Source organism: Protopterus annectens, chromosome 7.part0, assembly GCF_019279795.1.
Source record: "Protopterus annectens isolate FY-2018-M chromosome 7.part0, PAN1.0, whole genome shotgun sequence".
Classification (NCBI taxonomy): domain Eukaryota; kingdom Metazoa; phylum Chordata; order Ceratodontiformes; family Protopteridae; genus Protopterus; species Protopterus annectens.
Genome location: NC_056739.1, coordinates 840,440,581 through 840,461,137, shown reverse-complemented (window position 1 = coordinate 840,461,137; position 20,557 = coordinate 840,440,581). Strand labels below are relative to the sequence as shown.

General features: G+C 44.0%; 2 protein-coding genes across 9 annotated transcripts in view; both read left to right on the top strand.

The window, feature by feature from the left end:
* The window catches only part of BNIP2 (BCL2 interacting protein 2), a 2,487,402-nt gene that overhangs the window by 725,867 nt on the left and 1,740,978 nt on the right, over positions 1-20,557 (top strand). The window lies entirely within an intron of this gene.
* MRPL13 (mitochondrial ribosomal protein L13) overlaps positions 1-20,557 on the top strand; it is a 506,205-nt gene that overhangs the window by 65,695 nt on the left and 419,953 nt on the right. For all 5 annotated transcript variants that reach the window (XM_044077384.1, XM_044077380.1, XM_044077382.1 and 2 more), the window contains exon 2: positions 6,682-6,805. In XM_044077384.1, coding sequence (XP_043933319.1) covers positions 6,682-6,805 — 124 coding nt within the window. The remainder of the gene's footprint in view (positions 1-6,681; positions 6,806-20,557) is intronic.

Here is a 20,557-nt window from a genome sequence, read left to right as displayed (position 1 = left end):
AAACAGATTTGAAAGAGTTGCAGGATTCGTTGCATGGTGCAGAGCAAGTGGGTAAACATACCTTGCAGTGTGGTTTTGATGCTTTAGAGGCCTCATGTAGAGCTGCTGTTATGGGGTCTGTTATACGTAGACATGCTTGGCTCAAAGAGCAAACCTTACCAGATCATGTCAAAGCAAAATTATTAGATGCACCACTTCAAAAAGATGTATTGTTTGGTGTTAAAGCTGGGGAGGTACTAAAGAAAGTGGAGGAAAAAGCGAAGTCAATGCAAACAGTGAAAGATTTCCTGCAGGTACAACCTCCATGTTTCAGCAGAAACTGGCTTTCAAAAAATTGGTCCTTTCCAGCCACGGGCAGACTTCAAAGGGGCAGATACAGACGCCCAAGGGGTAGAGGGCAACCTCAAGGAACTTACAGAGCCAGACAGTGGCAAGCACCAACCTCAAGAAGTGGAGAAGATAGATCACAGTCATTTAGAAAGCAGACCCAATGACTTCTCCCTACACCTGCCAAGCAAAGCTTTAATGGCAGCACCTTTGGGCGGAAAACTGGCATTATTCTCAAAAAACTGGCATATTGTTACAAAAGACAAATGGATTCTGGACATTATAGACAGAGGCTACAGGTTCCACTTTCACTCCCTTCCAAAAATGAGAGGCATGCCAAACCTGCCACAAAATCAAAGGGCAGAGGCACAAAAACAAATTTCCGCTCTCATGGACATGAAAGCGATTCAAGAGGTACCTGCAAAAGAACAAGGTCAAGGTTTTTATTCCAGACTATTCCTGGTACCAAGGAAAGTCTAAGATTGGAGACCTATCTTAGACCTATCCATCCTAAACACATATCTACAGGTGCCAAAATTCAAGATGCTCACATTACAGCAGCTTCTTCCCATGCTGGGCAAGGAGTCTTGGCTGGTAACATTGGACCTCAAGGAGGCATACCTGCATGTCCCTATCAGACAAGATTGCAGAAGATACCTCAGATTTCTTGCAGGTTCAACCCATTACCAATTCTCTGCATTGCCCTTTGGCTTATCTACTGCGCCCAGAGTGTTTACGAAATGCCTGGCATCAGTAATTGCCTTCTGCAGACTACAAGAAATACAAATTTACCCATATCTGGACGACTGCCTGATCCAAGCGGACAGCAAGGACATATTATTGCAGCACCTGGCGTTTGTAATAAGACTGTTAAACTTCCTGGGATACACAGTCAACAAAAAGAAATCAAAACTAATACCCTCTCAACAAATAATGTTCCTGGGTGCCAGCTTGAATACAACCACCCCGATGGCCTACCTCACGCCAGACAAACAAGGGCAACTGTCTCAATACTTCAGCAAAAAGGCAACTTTCACCAGGCTAACTGCAAGGAAAGTCCTGCAGGCTCTGGGATTCATGGCATCTTGCATCCTACTAATCCCATTTGCAAAGCTGCATATGAGGAAGCTTCAATGGTACCTAAAAAACTTATGGTCTCAACACAGCCACAGCTTGGAAACAATTATACCACTCATTCCATGCCTTCAAAAGGAATTTTTGTGGTGGGCTCAAGCATGCCAAAGAAACACAGGTCTCCCTTTCTGTGTACCTCAAGCAACTCAAACCATCACAACAGACGTCTCGGACTACGCCTGGGGAGCACACATGGCAGATCAGTGCATTCAGGGAAAATGGTCCCAAAAAGAGAAGCACCTACACATCAACCAAAAGGAGATGCTAGCCGTGCAAAATGCTATTATGACCTTCAAAGACCTACTGCATCCAGACCAGCTATTGATAAGGGCAGATAACACCACAGTGATGTGGTACATAAACAAACAGGGGGGAACTCATTCATACCCCCTGTGCAGGCAAGCCATGACCCTATGGAACACAGCACTGGAATTGCAAATTCAACTACAGGCACAATACCTGCCAGGGAAGGAAAACACACTGGCAGACAACCTAAGCAGAAATATGACAGATCCACACGAATGGAAGTTGCATCCTCAAGTTTTCACAAAGATAACTCAGGCATGGGGACAGCCAGACATAGATCTATTTGCTACCCACAGAAATTGCCAGTTGAAAAGATTTTGTTCAAGGACCTATCATCCACAGGCCTGGAAAGTGGACGCACTCTCTTTCAATTGGACAACATTGACAGTTTATGCCTTCCCGCCTCTTCCTCTACTGCCCAAAGTTCTATTAAAAGCCAGAGCAGAGAGGCCGCAAATGATTCTCATTGCTCCAGATTGGCCAAGACAACACTGGTATCCGCTCCTGAAGAGCCTGACACATTCCCCACCATGGATCCTACCTCTAGTCCCTCTTCTGTTGTCCCAGCACAACTACAAAACCCTTCACAGCCAGCTCAAAACCCTAAATCTAGCTGCATGGAGAATTCCTTGATTTCCCAACAGACTCTCCTCTCCAAGGAGGTGCAGGATGTCATCTTGGAGGCCAGAAGACCTTCTACTAGAAAAGCCTACTCTGCCAAATGGAAACGATTTTGTGCCTGGAATCAGGAAAAGGGCCAAAATCCTTGGGTAATAAATATACCCCAAATTTTACAGTACCTAGCTGAGATGTTAAATAGTGGACTTTCCTTCTCCTCCATCAAGATCCACGCTTCAGCCATTTCTGCACAATACAACACAGATCCTCCTTTATTCTCACGTCCTCTCTTAAGGCAGTTCCTCAGAGGGGCAAAAAATATAAAACCCCCAAGGAAACCACCAGTCCCTGCTTGGGACCTCAACTTCGTTTTGGAAAAGCTGACCCTTCCTCCCTTTGAGCCAGCTTCTTCAACAGAACTACAATACTTGTCATGGAAAACAGCCTTTCTTCTGGCTATCACCTCAGCACGCAGGGTTTCAGAGCTACAGGCCCTCATGGCTGTGCAACCATTCATCATTTTCCATCAGGACAGAGTTTCCTTACGAACCAACCCTACCTTTATGCCAAAGGTAGTATCCACTGTAGCTTTGAATCAGACTATCCACTTACCCACCTTTTATCCAAATCCACAAAACAAAGGGGAAAGACTACTACATTACTTGGGCATTCACAGACAACTTCGTTATTATTATTTGGACAGGACAAAGCCATTCAGGAAGTCCGAGCAACTCTTTGTGTCCTATGCTACAGGTGCTCAAGGAAAGGCTATTTCCAAACAGACAATTTCAAAATGGATAGCCCACTGCATATGGTTTTGTTACTCATTTCATGGAAAAACTGTGCCTGCATGCATCAGATCCCACTCCACCAGGGCCACAGCTACCTCTGCAGCTTTCCTCAGGGAGGTCCCTACCAAGGACATTTTGGAAGCAGCCACTTGGAGTTCAGTGCACACTTTCTCCAAGCACTATCACCTTCCACTATACTCTAAATCTAGAGTGGGTTTTGCCACAGCAGTCTTGCAGGGCATCCTCGCTCCCCCTAGTTCCACTTAGTGCCTACCACCCTTACTTAGCTTTGGGATTCTTCCCATCTGTAATGACTGCAGCTGTATGCATGATGACCATAGTACAGTTTTGTACCTACCATAAATGTAGATGTTCGAGTGCTCATACAGCTGCAGTCCAGGTTACCCCCCCCCCTCCGTCCCCTCTTAGGACAGGCCTTATGACAAACACCTTATCATACAACCTATTTGGGGTATTCTTTTATGGTGTATTTGCTTGCAACTACTGTTTTTTGATTTTTCTATATTGCATGTTTGCATAACATTATGTTTTGCCTTCCTTCTGGGGGCACCTGACATCTGGGGCAAGAAAAACTGAAGAAAATGGCGTTGGCTGCCTTTTTTGTACCCCTGCCGCACTGACATCAGGGAAGAAGTGACGACAACCGACGCCGGACCTAGACTTTGGAATTCGGCCAACCGAGGACCCGCCTGACGGCAGGATAACCCATCTGTAATGACTGCAGCTGTATGAGCACTCGAACATCTACGTTTATGGTAGGTACAAAACTGTACTTTTTCACTCCTAGTTGGTATCCGGTTAGGATGTTCAGGTGGTTTGTTTCTTGGTATTTTGTGCTAATAGGGCAAACTCGATCTGAGGACTGGAGGGAGGTAGCAGGGTATTCTGGGTAAGGGGGAGGAGCTTGGAGCTCGGATCTCTAGCTTGGAAAGCTGCCGGTTCAGATCTGGATCGAATCTGATACCCACGGGTTGCTGACAAATGAAGTTACCTACTCAGATGGAACGTTATGGTGAGTACATAACTTCTTTTTACACTCCCTAGGAATAGTAATAGGCCTGCAGGTGGTGGGGAGGAGAAAATCAGTGTATTTTTGTTCCAATTTGTACTAGCTTAGAACAGACCTGAGCATTGCCATTTAGGTTTTTGACGTAACCATAGAAGGCCTTATGGTTATCCTTGGCATCCTTGGCAACTTTCTTTTCGAAATTGGCTTTAGTTGACTTGATGAGGGCCCTCAATTTCTTACTAATGCTGATCAGGGATGATTTTTCTACTTGAGATTTGGCCTTTTTTTGTATAAGTCTCCTCCTTTTATTGTATAGTTTGCTTATGGCCGGGGTCCACCAGAGTGGTTTCTTCTTGCTTGAGGAAGGAGTCTTGGTTTTATTTGGGATAGCATGGTCCATGCAATCCTGAAGATGTATATAAAGTGCCTCGGTGTAGGATTCTGCATCCTGGATATCATTATCCTTCTGCAAGGGAATAGTGAAGCTTTCCACTTCTGAAGCAAGTAGCTTGAAGTTTGCTTTGGAAAGTTTTTTTACGATGGTTTCTTTGACTGGGGGAGGTGGAGGGGTGAGTATGTCCAGGGTTATCAGTTTGTTTTCTGATCTGACCAGAGAGGGAGTGATAACGGGTGTGGTACAATGGGCGCCCATATTTGTGATGACTAAATCCAATATGTTGTCCCCTCTAGTGGGAGAACATACCACTTGTTCAAGGGCATTTGAATTTATAAATTCTATGAACCGCTGGGCATAGCAGTTAGAACTTTGGTAGTTTGCCCAGTCTATACCAGGGTAATTGAAATCACCCAAAATTATGGTGTTGGGTAGAACCTTTATATTTTCCAGTGCCTGAAGGAATGCTGAGTGAGCATCTTGGGAAATGGTGGGTGATCTATAACAGGCTACGACTTGAAATGTGGTTTTGCCTGCTGATAGTTGCGCATGGATGATCTCTGGGGCATCATGCTGCGCCACTAACCTGGAGATGTGGGTATCCTTGATGAATATGGATACACCTCCGCCCTTTGTACTGCGATCCGGTAACTGAGGCCGGAAGGTATGATATGAATTGTAACCTGGTAGTGCTGGGGTGCTCTCTGGAGTCTTGAACCAGGTTTCCGTCACTGCACAAACATCGATTTTCTGTAAACTGAGGAGTGCCTCGAGTGCGTGCATTTTGAGGTTGAGACTTCTGGCATTGAGTAGCATTACCCTTAGTTTTTGATTACCTGTGCTGGTTACGGTGGTTGGTTTGTCCTTTGAGCCTTGCCTAAAAAAGGCACTATGGAGGCGGCAAGAGCCTTGGCCAGAATTCGAAAGCCTATGGGTGACAGGTGCAAACCATCTCTGGCGAAACAGCGAGGCTTGTCTATCATGTCATCCCAGGCAGACAGACAGTGGATCCCCTTGGAATGACACCAGAAGCTTTGCCAGTTGTTGAAATTGATCATGTTGTCTTTGTATTGTGGTATAATTCTAGGTGAAGATAGTATGCTACTCAAGGTCAGGGTCATACCAGCTTGGGCTACATGATCAGAGAGCTCCTCAATGTCTCTTTTCATGTAGTCCAGGGAGGTACGTCTTAGATCATTCACACCAACATGTACAATGACAGCGTCATACTTGTACTTATTCTGGAGTGACCTAAGTGCCTGTGTTTATGTGGCGGATCCTAGCACCCGACAGGCAGCTGACAGTAACCTTCTCCTTGTTCAACCTGGTGAGTGGAACATCTGTGTGCCTTACTATAGAGTCTCCTATTACTTGCGTGTTGGTTATGGTGTTTTGCCTTAGGGGCTGTCGTGAGGCACACTGCTGAGGTGAATTATGTGTTTTCTGGCTTGTGTTTGGAGGTGCAGGTTGCTTGCATGTCTGCTTTGGAGGGCCCTGTTTCTTTTTCAGGTTGGTACCTAGTGCCTCCGAATATGTTTTTGTGTATTTATGTGTATGTTTTGCCAGTGCTTGTTTTGTAGATCCATGTGTGACTGGTGGTGTGATGCTAGTGTGTCTCTTCTCCTTTTGACTGTCTGTACCTACTAATCTTTGTCCTGATGCCTCCAGTTACATGGCAGCTGTCGGAACACTTCCTGGCTAAACTGTCCTTATGCAGCTTACACTGATTTTCCATTTCTTTTTCCCAACATTGAAATTTCCATCAGGATTCTTCCTTTTATTAGCTAAATGGAGCTGTTATCTAAAGAACTTCCAAATGAGTCTTGATAACCTTTTTGTATGTTGTGTTCAATGTTGTCCTATGTAATTTTCTTGTTTTAATGCCACATAATTGCAGATTATTCCATTTCTCTATTACTTTAACCAAGCTCCAAGATTCTACAGAATGCTTTAAAGAATAAAGGTGTTAATAAGCAATCACAAACATAATATCATAAGCAGTGATGTCTCTTCAATATTGTAGCAATCTTGAAAAGAAACGGTTCTGTCCATTTTTTAATTCAAACTTTTTATTTCATTAGCAATGGGCCACATTTGCAAGAAGCTGGTATTTGATTGATGCAAAAATGCAACCACCTGGAAAGATAGCTTCCATGAGTTCAGCAAGGCTGCAAGGAAAACATAAACCAATATATCATGCATTAAGTAAGTAAATATTTAGAGATGAACGGTCATTTTTAGTTTATTTTCTGATGGAATCTTTGGTATATCTGCAGAACATCAAAGTAGTTTGTCAGATTCTTGGTTAAACCTTGAGGTCAGTCGAAAGAACAGAAAACATTATACATTTAAAACTCTAATAAAAAAGAATCTGACTGACCACTGTCAGAAGGCTTAGTTGGTGTAGGACATAAGCTGTGCCAGAGGACATTTAAGGCATAAGTGATGTACGCATTATTAATGATTAAACTGTAATGAGCAACCAACAGAAGCCTTTCTTGAATCTAGGAGAGGAGGACAAAAATGTTGGTAGTTAAAGTATGTTTCATGATCCAGCATCTCTGAGAAATGTGCTTTTAACAGTAAGTGATCCCAGTAGCAGAGATGAAACAAAGGAGAACACTATAAAACAGCACAGAAGACGTACTATGCATCCACACAAATCTAAGTGGCTGTGTAAATCAGTCTTTGTCACCGATTAGAAATAAATTGCACCAGTAGTTGTGATTTGTTGCCCTGGTCGAATGTTTAGTCTGTAGGTTCGGTTGTGAAGATTGACCTGCTGGCCTTCAAGATGCATCATAATCATATCTCAAGGATGATGGTTTCTGCTGTGTGTGTGTGTGTGTGTGTGTGTGTGTGTGTGTGTGTGTGTGTGTGTGTGTGTGTGTGTGTGTATGTCTGATCGTGTTCGTGTTCGCGCATGTATATGGGATTGTCTTCATATCGATGGATGGTTGGCCAAAGTTAGTACACTGAATAAAATTCAATGACATGCCAGTTTTGCAGAATCATCCCATTTAGCAAGTGGTTTTGTTAATTATGGCATTTCTACAGTTCAGTAAGTTGAATTAGTATTACAGATACAGCAAAGTGCTTCATTATGGAAGTACTTCATTGACAGTTCTAACAAAACAAAATGTGCTTTACATGATTAGTACAGTAAAAATGCTGCCATATGGTTGTACAGTTATAAGAATGTGTATGAAAGTTAGAGGGGTATGGAGGATGAATCCCTTCACATAAGGAGTGCAGTGGACTTGCCTGGGCCACCCTGAAAAAAAAGAAGAAAAAAAAACAGTTTACTTTTGCAGCAGGAGTTTGTGTGGAATTAATTTGCTAGGTAAATTAACTATCCTATTTAGCACAGTTCCTTGAGTTGCATACTGATCCACACTTGTGATACTCAATTTAGTATGGCAGCAATCTGGTAAGCTGGCGATTGAGGGCATAGCCCCCCCCCCCCAACAAAGACCATATGTGTACTTCTTTAGCAGGTGTAAAATCTTCTGTTAGTTCCATTATGGAATGTGTTCTGTTTCGTGGCTGTTGGTAAATGGACTGAATGTACCGAGTCATGATAAACAATTTTATAATGCAATGACCTGTTTTAACACTAGTGTTAATGACAGCTGAGGTTGCAGACAGAAACACTGTAAAACTACCAGCGCTGTTCCCTTTTAATTTGCTACATTTTACTAAATGTGTTCACAGTGAGGGCAGTTCACTGAATATGGTTTACTGAAGTGGCTGCTTTGATGTGATGGTCAAGTCTGCTGGCAGTTGATATATTGATACTAATCTTATAGATACTTATTTTATGTATTTTACGTTAAATATATTTATTCACTTATATGTATGCCGATCTGTATGTGTATGCATATATATAATATATCTATATATATATCTATATATATATATATATATATATATGTGTGTGTGTATGTATAATATATATATAGTGCGTTCAAGTGTATGAAAAAATAATGCTCCAAAGAGTGAACAAAAAAGAGCAATCCTCTCAAATCACAAAACGAAGAAATATTTTATGCCATGGGGGCAAGCCCCACTGCACCCCCACAGTTCCAACACTGCACAACAGAATGTAAAGGACAAATTCCCAGTTCCCTCTGTTCTGCAGTCTTACACATAAGCAGCAAGCAGGCAGAAAAAAGTTTTCTTTTTTTGGCAAATTGTCCCCTGGATTCACAAATCTTCCATGCAGGATTAGCTTAGTCCTGCACGGAAGCGCCTGTTTAGGAGCAGGATGACAGCGAGCCATGCATATTAATGAAGGCGTGCTGCCCGAGCTCCTAGGCTTACACGGAGCGTGTATGAGTGCAGGGGGTGTGTCTGAAAGCAGCGCTGTCGGAATAAACACGCCCCTGCAATGTTGAACAGCAGAAAGTGGTAAGAAATGAGTGAGACCGCTCATAGGTGTCCGCATATCCCCACCAATAGTCCCCCATGTGTACAACAGCAACAGTACATATAAATAAAATGAAGAAAACCCTTTTATTTATTTATTTTTTTAAATCCAATTAAAGCTAACAATAGGTGTGCAGGTATGCCTATCGGTTAGCTATGGTGAAAGCAGCTTAAAAGGCTGAAGAGGATAACGAGGAAGATGTATGCAAGTGAAGCAGCAATGGTGTGGTGGGCAGAGTATTCGCCTAATGAACGGGCATTTCTGGTTCGCGTCCCACTGCAGCACAGTCTGTTTTACATGGCAAAGCACATTATAACCAATATTTTTGTTGCAAAACCCACTAAATAACATATATTTACGAACTGGTGTACTGCAGTTAATGCACATGTGAAGTGTCAGTATCATAATGAATAAGGCACTAGTTAGCAGTTTTAAGCACAAATAAGCAGTAGTAAGCATATGTAAGCATGTGTGTTTGCGCAGGGATAAGTACTGCCTGCACAGACTAAGCAGTTTAGCTTAGCTCTGCACAAACCCATTTGCAACTTCTTTAAAGTGCCTTAATCACCCTGTATCCAACGGCCCTTATTCTGCCCAGCAACAAAATAAACCGCCTCTGCAAGGCTCAAACCCAGGACCCTGTACACTACAGTCACAGTAGTTAACCACTAAGCCATCATAAAAGTACATAAGAATGAGGTTTCAACAAACAAATCCTCACCTCACCATAGGAAAATCATGTGATACAGTGTGATGTTGTATAACCTGCTACATAACATAAATATGTGAACTGGAGTACTGCAGTAAGGCCAGATGTGAGATGTTATTGTAATTGTGTTGGAAGTCCCCACGACCTCATACAGTGTATGTACACATGAATCACATATACCAGACACCGATATAACATGTAACAAATAATACATCTATGTCAAAAGGAAAATATAATGCTAATTAAATATTAAGCAATGCTACGCATTGCACAGCTCAGCTTACGTGGTGTAAGCAATGTGTAGGCCGGCTAACTCAATGTGCCCAGTGGTATACCCCTTTAAGCAATGCCAACATTAGGTAAGCAGGTGTGCCCATAGCTTAGCCTTTTCAAAACCGTCCAATCACGGGAAAGTGTGGGAAATCGGGCATATTTAAACCCCACAGGTGCCAATAATTCCCATAACTGGTTGCAGCTCCCTACTGTAGGCAGAATGGCTGGAGTTGGGGAAGACACTCGAGCGCAGCACTGGGGCACCCAGGAGTTCAGATTCATAGTATGGCTCCTGGTAAAACACCATGTGGAGAGACTACTGCAGGGCCAGTACCAGGGCTCTCCATATAAAATGGAGGCCTGGAACAGTCTCGCCCGTGATCTCACCAGTGCTACTGGTATGCCCCGGACTGGTGAGCAGGTCATGCATCACCATGATGACCTGAAGCGACAGAGGGGTGATCTGTTGGAGCAGTGGATCCAAGAATCAAGGCAGATGGCCGATGCCCCAGCACTAAGTATCCATTGTACTTTGTAGATAATGATTGCTTAGCTTGTATATACTGTGGATAGGTAATGGCTAAATATCACTGTATTTCTCGGACAGCTGCAGATGACCGGGCTGTGAACCAGCAAGCCCATACTGTTAGGCTGCATCGTGAGGCAGGTTAGTAATAATCTTGCATGTACTGTCATAAGAAAAAATTTAACAGTTCTAGAAAGTGTTGTACCAGTATAAAAATGTATTGTGTATGGGATGTACTGAATAAACCAGACAATATGGCAGGAAGACTGTCATATATAGGTTGTGTGGAAATAAATGTGTGATATCTTGTGAATAAAAGTATAACCCTTGGAGTGCTTGTATACATTCTGCTTTCATATGTTGTAGTGTTGCATTCTATAAATAGTACTGTTGTATTAAGCAGTGTTAGCCGCACTGTTGAATGCAGTTAAAATGTGTAGGAAGTGCCGTATAACAATGTTGGAAGTCCCAAGATGTCAGTCATATAGAACGACTGAGGGAGACCTTGAAATCATTGGAATGCTTCACAACAATTCCCCGATAGCACAGTGTACTGTGATGTCAACTGTAATGTTTTTACCACACACAGCAGGGGTTTGATTCCCGGAAGTGATAGTAAGTTGTATACATAGGCATACCCCACAACTGTACAGAGTTTATGAGAATGTTCAGATAGAAAACTGTATGCATAATTAGACCCAACAACTGTACAGACTTTGCTAGAATGTTCATATAGTACACTGTAAGCATAATCATAACCATCAACTGTACAGACTGTGGCAGAATGTTCAGGTAGTAAGCTGTATGCAAAGTCATACCTCTCAATTGTTCTGATCTGTCCAGCATGTCCAGATAAATGGCCCATATCTGCTGCCCATATCTGCTGCCCAGTAACCTGTTCCCCTGACAAATCAGTGTGATGATAGGCAGCTTATACTGACATATATAATGGATAGTGAGACCTGAACATAAAAAGAGAATGTATATGAAAGCAAACCTGTTATCATACATCTCACCCAAAGTGTATGACAGCTATTCCAAAATATGTCACATTAACACCTGCATCCTGTCAAGCCTTGACCAGAGTGTGTGCAATAACGATTGTTAGGTATGTGTATAACATCAACATGGAATCTGGGAGTATGTGTAGTATTCATCAGGTAGTGTTAACAAATATTTCTCCACAGCTATAACAGGTAAGAGGTGTAGACTGTAGTTACAACACAGTTCACTCCTATACATGTCTGCAAGCATGGAATCTGGGAGTATGTGTAGAATTTGTCAGGTAGTGTTAAATATTTTCTCAACCGCTATAATGTAAGACACAGTCCACATATATACTAATATACAAACATACCTTTGTACTGACTAAGGCCATTAGATAGTATAATACATGTAAGGGACAGGTCACTGCAGTGACTAAGAAAGTTGTGAAAACTACAGGGATATATTATTTGTCAATTGACCTCTCTCTCTCTCACCCCCACCATATGTGCAACAATAACTTAATTACACAGCTAAATGGGTACGTGTACATTCCAATCTTTTGTTGGGACATATGTCCTATTGGTTTATAAATATTCACATTTGGTTCTGCGCATGTGCCATGTTAATATATTCCCATATTGGTTGCCTGTTGCCATCAATGAAACTTGCATGCTGTTGTTATGGCCACTGTTGTCCCATATATGCATGTGTTCTACTCACCCTGCAACTGTTGTAAATCTGGTGTCTTGGGTTAATGGGAATATCTGTGCATGCTGTTATAACTAATCCTGAATGCTGTTGACTATTGCTAACCAATATCTGTCCTAAAACGACAACACCATAGCTCTTATGGGAAGGCAGGTCCCAGTAGACCTGTCCCACCTCAAGCTGGCCATTGCACCGGGCACCAGCATGTCTGGGGCCCAGCCTGGGACCTCCTCCTCCATTTACCCTGCACCACCTTTGGGTGGAACCGCCTCAAGGGATGGGTCTCTGCCCCCCCTGGGAGCGGGGGCAGAGAGGTCCCTATCACCTGCCGTCAGGTCCGGGTTGTGGTGCGTAGGGAGCACGACAGGAAGGTTCAAGACCAGCTACACCAGCTTGAGGGCCGCGTGGCACAAAGAGGATGAGCCTGCCCCTCCTACCCAGCCCCCAGCACAGCCACCTTTGGGGCCGTGAAGGTGCAGTGGTGACTGCCCATGGGGTGGGTACCTCAGTCCCACTGTTTCCATTTGGGGGCTCATGGGTTTCCGAATTCCAAACACCTCTCCTCATCCAAGGTGTTTACCCCCCCACATGTGTCATATACCACCCCTGTATGCATCTTGTTTGTCTTGTCTGTTAACCTACCCAACCTACCTCCCCAAATATACCTACTACCCATCCCCAAATATACCTACTACCCCTCCCCAACATCCCCCTCTCACCTGAAAAAAAAAAAAAAGGACAATCTGTTCCCACAAAAAAATAACGCCCCATACATAGCTGTCCATTTCGCACACGTGTCCACTGGACACAAGTAATCCGGACTAATTGGCATCACAATGAATTATTGTAGTCCTCACCCCCACCCAGGGGTTGGAGTGTCCAAATCTACCTCCAAATTCAGTGTATATACACAACTGTTGCTGTAAAAGAAATGGGCAGCTATGGACCTTCTCTACACCCTTCCTGCACATCCGTGGCTATTTTCCCTACTGTCTTTCCCTCTTTGTGCCCCTTTTTCACAACTTTCTTATCAACCCCTTTTTCTTTTCTTTTAAAGAAATTAGCTCAGAGGTAAGAGGGAGTAAGCACTTTTAAGCAGCAGTAAGCGGGTTTAAGCCTGTTTGTGTGGGGGTAAGCACTGCCTACACAGGTTAAGCAATTCAGAAGCTAACAGAGTATAAGAAACTGTAACCAGTAGTTAGCAGTGCTTAGCTCTTTGCAAACTCGCTTACAACTGCTTTAAAGTGCCTTAATCACTCTGTATCCAACGCCGTGTGTTCTCCCCAGTAACAAAATAAACAGTTTCTGCAAGGCTCGAACCCAGAATCCTGCACACTATAGCCAAAGTGATTTAACATTAAGCCATGCCAGATATACATAAATCTGATGTTTTCAGAAACATATCATCCAGCCCAGTCATGCAACAGTACAGAGAATGTATACCAACATCTAGATGTGTGTGTGTGTGTGTGTGTGTGTGTGTGTGTGTGTAAATATATTAATATCTAAACAGAACATATCCATATATGTTGAAATATTTAGAAGTATATACATATATATAAATATATTTGAACATATATACATGCAAATGCCTACATCAACACATATATATGTCTACACCTAAATGTCTACATATACACAGTAAGGTACATATATGTACGCACATATATATATATATATATATATATATATATATATATATATATATAATATCTATATATGTATATGTAGGTATATACAAACATAGTCATATATGTGTAAGCAGATGTATATATCTATATAGGTATATGTGGCCATACATCTGTAGATAGCAATGGTAGATTAACAAAAACAAATCTGTCTACATGCACCATTAATGGATTTGAGAGACCCCAAACAATATACGTCTGGTACGAATAGGGATACCTCCCCCCCACAGCCAAACACGTCTGCCCTGCAATACACTACCAAGTGTTACAGATCCCATAACCAGGGCCTGACATGACATGGGCACAAGATGTTAACAGTACTCCATCCCACCTGTATGATGTCAGGCTGGTATTGGTAACATATCATGCAGTACAGTCTGGCTCCCAAAGGAAATATAAAATGTGGAAGCTATCAACATCCCCAGGATACATATACACAGACACATATATGCAGATACAGATATATATGTTTACATATTTACACATATATAGATATACATGTGACTACTCATATGCACGCAGCTATATGTACAGTAAGATACATATGTAGAAGATGCATAAAATATGGAACAGCCTCTATGCCTACAGTTCACACTTGGACACTGTATGGGCCACCCATACTAATGACAATCATTGCCTGCAACATATACCCCTGAGAGGTCATAGGACAAAAAAACACACACAGGTTTGCAGAAATAGTAAACCTTTAGTTGTGTAGTATTACAGTTCTATATACTATTGCTACTGTAATTGGGATTGTCTTCACAGACATGGTGTGTGTGGGAGGTCTCATCTGCTTTCTACACGTGTGCCATTGGCTACTGACAGACATCCTAATGGCATCATAGTAAAGTACTGCTGCTAGCACGTACTGCTCCTGTCAACTGCAGCAGAGATATTGGTCAATATGTGTGGACATTCTGACACACTCTGTACAGTCCAGAGGTATACACAGAACCCCTTAGTGCAAAACATGTGTACCATGCCTGACAATATGGATGTTAGCCATGTAGATGGGTATAACATATAATGAGTGATATACATATGCCACCATAGGTTATGCATTAACAGACCCCTGTCTGGCCTGACACATAATAACCGCTGGTAAAGGGGTGCCATGGCCACATACTACCCACTAGGTATTGACATACATCTGTACAGCATCCCACTGCTCTGGCTTGACATACATGGCTGTTAAGGGAGGACCAGCAGCAGTACATCTGGCAAGTATCTGCGTATGGCATCTCCCTGGGTAAGTACACTAAGCTGCTAAGCATGTAACAATGCACAGTGCAGGCTGCAGGCAGACTGGCTGAACACTGGGCTACATCTCCAATGGGGGAATGAACTTTACCTGCATATATAGCAGGCTGTACAGGCATGTCACAGGACATGGTAAGATACACCTGTGTGAAAGTGCATAACCACAACCAATGAGAACACAGCCACAGCCATATATGGCAAGCTAGCATGATATTACAGTATATAGGCTATCTGTTCCACACCATCCTCATATGTGCCACTCACACACTAATCCTACATATACTGGGCCACTACACAGTTTGGTCTGACGGCTGACTGTGGTATTGGACATGTGTATGTATGGCCTTACAAACATGTAAGCCAATGTGGTAACATACAGTGGAGCAGCATGTAACATCAGATAGGATGGGACCTAGGACGATGACAACTACCACAGTCTGTACACAGGCCAAGGTACATACTAACAATACACACACTGTCGACATTCACCATAAGTACACAGACCTCAGTAGTGTACAAACAACCACAGTATGTCCAGGTTATGTCATCAAATGTACCCCCTATTGTACATAACATGTGTAGCAGTCTGATATCTCACTGGCTTGTTATCAGATATGATGACACTAATTATGCTGTGCAGCACATATGCACCTCTTAATGCATGACATGCGTACAAAGGTTGACTGAGTTGTGGCTGGAAGCACATGCACAGGGCCAATATTGACACGTTGCTGTGATAACATCATCCATTTACTGTTATAACCGGGTTTGTTGCAACATATGTCCTATGAGGGATATGAAGTCAGTAACTGTCATGGCTTTCACCATCTACAGACTGCAATCCTCACACTGCCTTCTGCAGTTCACAGATACATGTTCTGTGGTTAGCGCATGACACCAAAGGCACCACACACTGCCCAGTCGGCAGATGACCCTACAGATGGGGAGTGCTCATAAACATACAAGTGACATTGCAGGTATTCATACATGTAGGACAGCCATATCTGCACACACCCTGTTAAACCAACATTACTCCAAATGCAGTATAGCAGCACTTAGTCTGTAGTCAGGTCAGGCACATCCCCCTCCTGTGTGCTGGCCTGTTTCCACAGTGTATGTTGTCAGAGGTAAAGCCCCACTCCATCTGAGATGCTGTTTGACAAACAACAGAACAAGTTCCTATTACAATGAATGAAAAGTACCAACACAAACATGATGTTCCTAGATATTGGAGTGTTTCCATGCAGTTGGCTATGGGAATTTTTAACACAGCTGTTCCACATGCAATCAGCTAGGGAAGAGCTGCAATTCGTGCAGAGGCCATTAGCTGATCATGAGCATTACCTAAAATACACATGCTGCTGCCTAAGAAAAGCAGGTATAGGTCTCCACATCCACCAGTGAGGGAGTGAGACAGGCAGACAGAGGCATCGACAAGTCAGGGAGGGGTGGGAGAGTAAAAGCTAAGCATGTTTGTGTCACACACCTACCAGAACAGGGCATCAACCCCCTGATAATTATGTAGTGCTATCACAGTCGTATGCAGTTGTTGGATGCGCCACGTAGGTTACCTGTTGTGGAGTCTGCAGAACATATATGTGATGGTGAGTGACATCTGCAACAGGGATATGGTAGCTATATGGTAAGTGATGTACACGTGCCTGTCCGCATGAACAGGTGTCAGTGTCAACACAGCCACACTCACAGGGACACACAGACACATTGACGCACTTGGCAGGGCCAGGGATACAGCTCATCCCTAGTGAGAGTGCCACAGCACATTACTGTGCAGGTATCACATGCACCACACTGGTCATAGGGAAGTTATATGGGCAAAGGGTATGGGGAGGTGTCTGACATCAGACAGCATGCTTCAGTATGCCACTGCGGGTTGTAGTGAGTGTGGCTGTGATCATACACATCATACAACACACACACGAACAGACAGGGTGCCAGTACTGACATGCATGGGTGCATTTCTGCATGGGTATGTGGTGGTCAACTGTGCCAGATGGCTATACAAGGTTAGGTGATTGGTATACCTTGGTATCAGGCCACATGACAATGGTCTGCATTGTGGCTCAGGCCTGTGGTTTCTGCATTTGCCCACACAGGTGGGTATTGTATCCACCATCCAGTCACCTGGGTGGCTATTGCGTGTGGCCAATGCTGTGCATCGCTTGCCATGTATGTGTTCCCTAGTCCATGGACGGTGTCTGGGATGTGCACACCTCCCACATGCATGTACAGTGACATGTGGAACTGTACCTGGGGTGATGGGCCCATGTTGTGTATACAGATTATCACCAGATGTGCCAGTCTTGGCCACCTGTGGCAGGAACTGGTAATGGACAGCAGGTTAACCCTGCACCTACATTGATAGCATGCATAGCGGCATTCCCTGGCATCGGTGGCATCTGTCTATACAGGGCATGTTTTCAAGCATGGTATGTCCTTTGTGGGTCACATGTGATGGCACCACAGGTGTTGCAGGTGTCTGGTGGGGAACATTGGGAAGGTGCATTGTCTGCATGTATGTGCGTATTGGACAGATGGACAGGGTGCCATGCCCTCTGTAGGCAACTGCAATCACTCCGTAGTTACTATCAGTCGCCAATATGCAGTGTACTACACACATATTGGCTGTTGCCTCGGCGTGTGTGTGTATGTATGTGACATGGGTTGAGAGTGTGCTCTTGGTAATACTGGGGTTGCTAACTGTGATTGCCTGGCTGTGATGTCACATGTATGGGTATGGATTTGCACCCCAGCCTCTCGGCTATTTCACATCTGTTATCCCTGTACAGTGGACATTGTGATATAGGGCCACCATAAAAGACATTTGCAAAACCCACCACACATTGGGCCCAGGTGTCACACACTCACACCCACCTCCACACAGGATACACGTTACAAACACACACATGCCTGTCATGTCTGGAGTTGAACCCCTATCTAACTAGTTTATTACACTAGAGCACTACGCAGTTATAGTACACACACCACAGAGATTACTGGAGTACTCCTTCCCCAAAGGTGTATTTCACATTGGATGACATCAGCAGGACTACCAAAGTAGGCCATTGGACATGTACTGAGTGTGACTAGCCTAAAATACATTGCTTCCCACACAGACATTGAAACACACACAAAACATCCACAACCGACATGTGTGGGTATAGAACCCTTAACAGAGGTCTATATCACACTACAGCATGGAGCTGTTATAGGACGCACCACAGGGATTACTGAAGACCTCCTTCCCCATAGGTGTATTTCACATTGGATGACATCAGCAGGACTGCCAAAGTAGGCCATTGGACATGTACAGTGTGACGAACCTAAAATGCATTGCTCCCTACACAGACATTGAAACACACACAAAACATTCACAACCGACATGCGTGGGTATAGAACCCCTAACAGAGGTCTATATCACACTACAGCAGTATGCAGTTATGACACACGCTACGGAGATTACTGGGCTACATCCTTCCCAGAGGTATATTTCTAGGTGGATGGCATCAGCAGCCTTGCCAAAGTAGAGCATTTGAATTGTAGGGAGTGTTGCTACCCTAAAAAGCATTGCTCTCTACACAGACACACACACACACACACACACACACACACACACACACACACACACACACACACACACACACCATGTCGGGGAATTGAACTCCTACCTATTTTATCACACTACAGTAGTATGCAATTATGGGACGTGCCACGGAGATGACTGGGATGCATCCTTTCCAAGGATGTATTTCTAGGTGGATGACATCAGCAGCCTTACCAAAGTAGAGCATTTCAATTGTAGGGAGTGTGCCCACCCTAAAAAGCATTGTTCTCTACACAGACAGACACACACGCATAGACACACACACACAGTTGCCAAGGCTGGGGTTAGAACTCCTACCAAACTAGTTTATCACACTACAGCAATACGCAGTTATGGAACTCGCCACGGAGATTACCAAGATACAACTTTCCCAAAGGTGTATTTCACAGTAGATGACCTCAGCAGGCTTGTCATCCTGGGGCTATGGGGAGGGCAGTGTATGCGCATGGGCCATAACCCATTCATCTAGGGGTTGACATGCCACACGTGGGCACAACCTGGGTCATATTCCACAGATACGTATATACAGTTGCTAGATGACTACTTCCTTGAACAGTCATGCTGCACAGCTAGCACGTGCACCACATACTCTGTAATGCTGACAGATACTGGTGGCTGGTATCTGCAGTGTGTGACATCAGTCCCTCGTGTGGTTGCGGACCTTTGGCTGTGTGCTGGGTGGGAGAGCCCTGGATGACTCCTTGTCACAGTCACCCTCTTCTACACTTCTATGTATGTCTACCTTTGGCTTATTATAGTGTGTTGTCCTTGCATATATGCCTGTATTCCTATCCACTGTGTGTGCAAAGCATGTGTGGTGCATACTGAGGAGTGTCTGCACTAACCTCTGCGGCTGCCAGATATGTCTTGTACACTGGTGTTTGCAGACATGGCCAACATGTATTTGTGTGTGAGCATGCCCAGTATGACCTTTCAGTATGTTATTGACTGACACTGCCTACATTACTCTTTGTGTGGGCATGCCCAGTATGGCCGTCTGTATTGAATGTGTGGATCGAGTCCAGGTAGTTTGTACTGCAGTGCTTACCTTTGTGTTGTACACCTACAGGTAGCATACTGTCTCTACAGGGTGTCCGTCGATCATTTGGCATGGACTGTTAAAACATTTCTGCATAGGATGAGGGGGGGCACACCTGAGTACATTTCTACACAGGATTGTGGGGGGGCACACCTGACTGTTACTATATTTCTACACAGGATGGGGGGGGCACACCCGACTGTTACTCTGTTCTTAGGTTGGGGGGGGTCACATCTGACTATTTCTACAAAGGATTGGGGGGGCACACTTGACTGTGATGACATTTCTGCGTCGGATGGGGGGGGCACACCTGACCTTTGTACACATTTGCTAGGACTGTACTAGTATATCGGATACTCCATTTCGGTCTGTAGTCTTGCCTATCGTGCTGGCTAGAGGTATACCAGTGTACTACAGATCTTGGTTTTTAATTACCTACGTATTAGTTTCTGACTTCCTACCCTTCAGAAGTGACATCCCACTGCCTGACCTGCTGTAGTCTGTCTGTGTATGCCTGGGGGGGATTTTACCCATAGGCCTCATTTAGAGGTCATAGCACAGCCTTTGTTTTTGTTTGTCTACACCTGTCCCACTGGCTGTGACTGTTGTTGGGTATGTGACCCCCTGCTTGACTGGCATGTGAGTCACTTACCTTGTGGGTGTCCCAGGATTGAGGGTGATGCTGCAGGGTTGTCTGATGCACATTCTACACT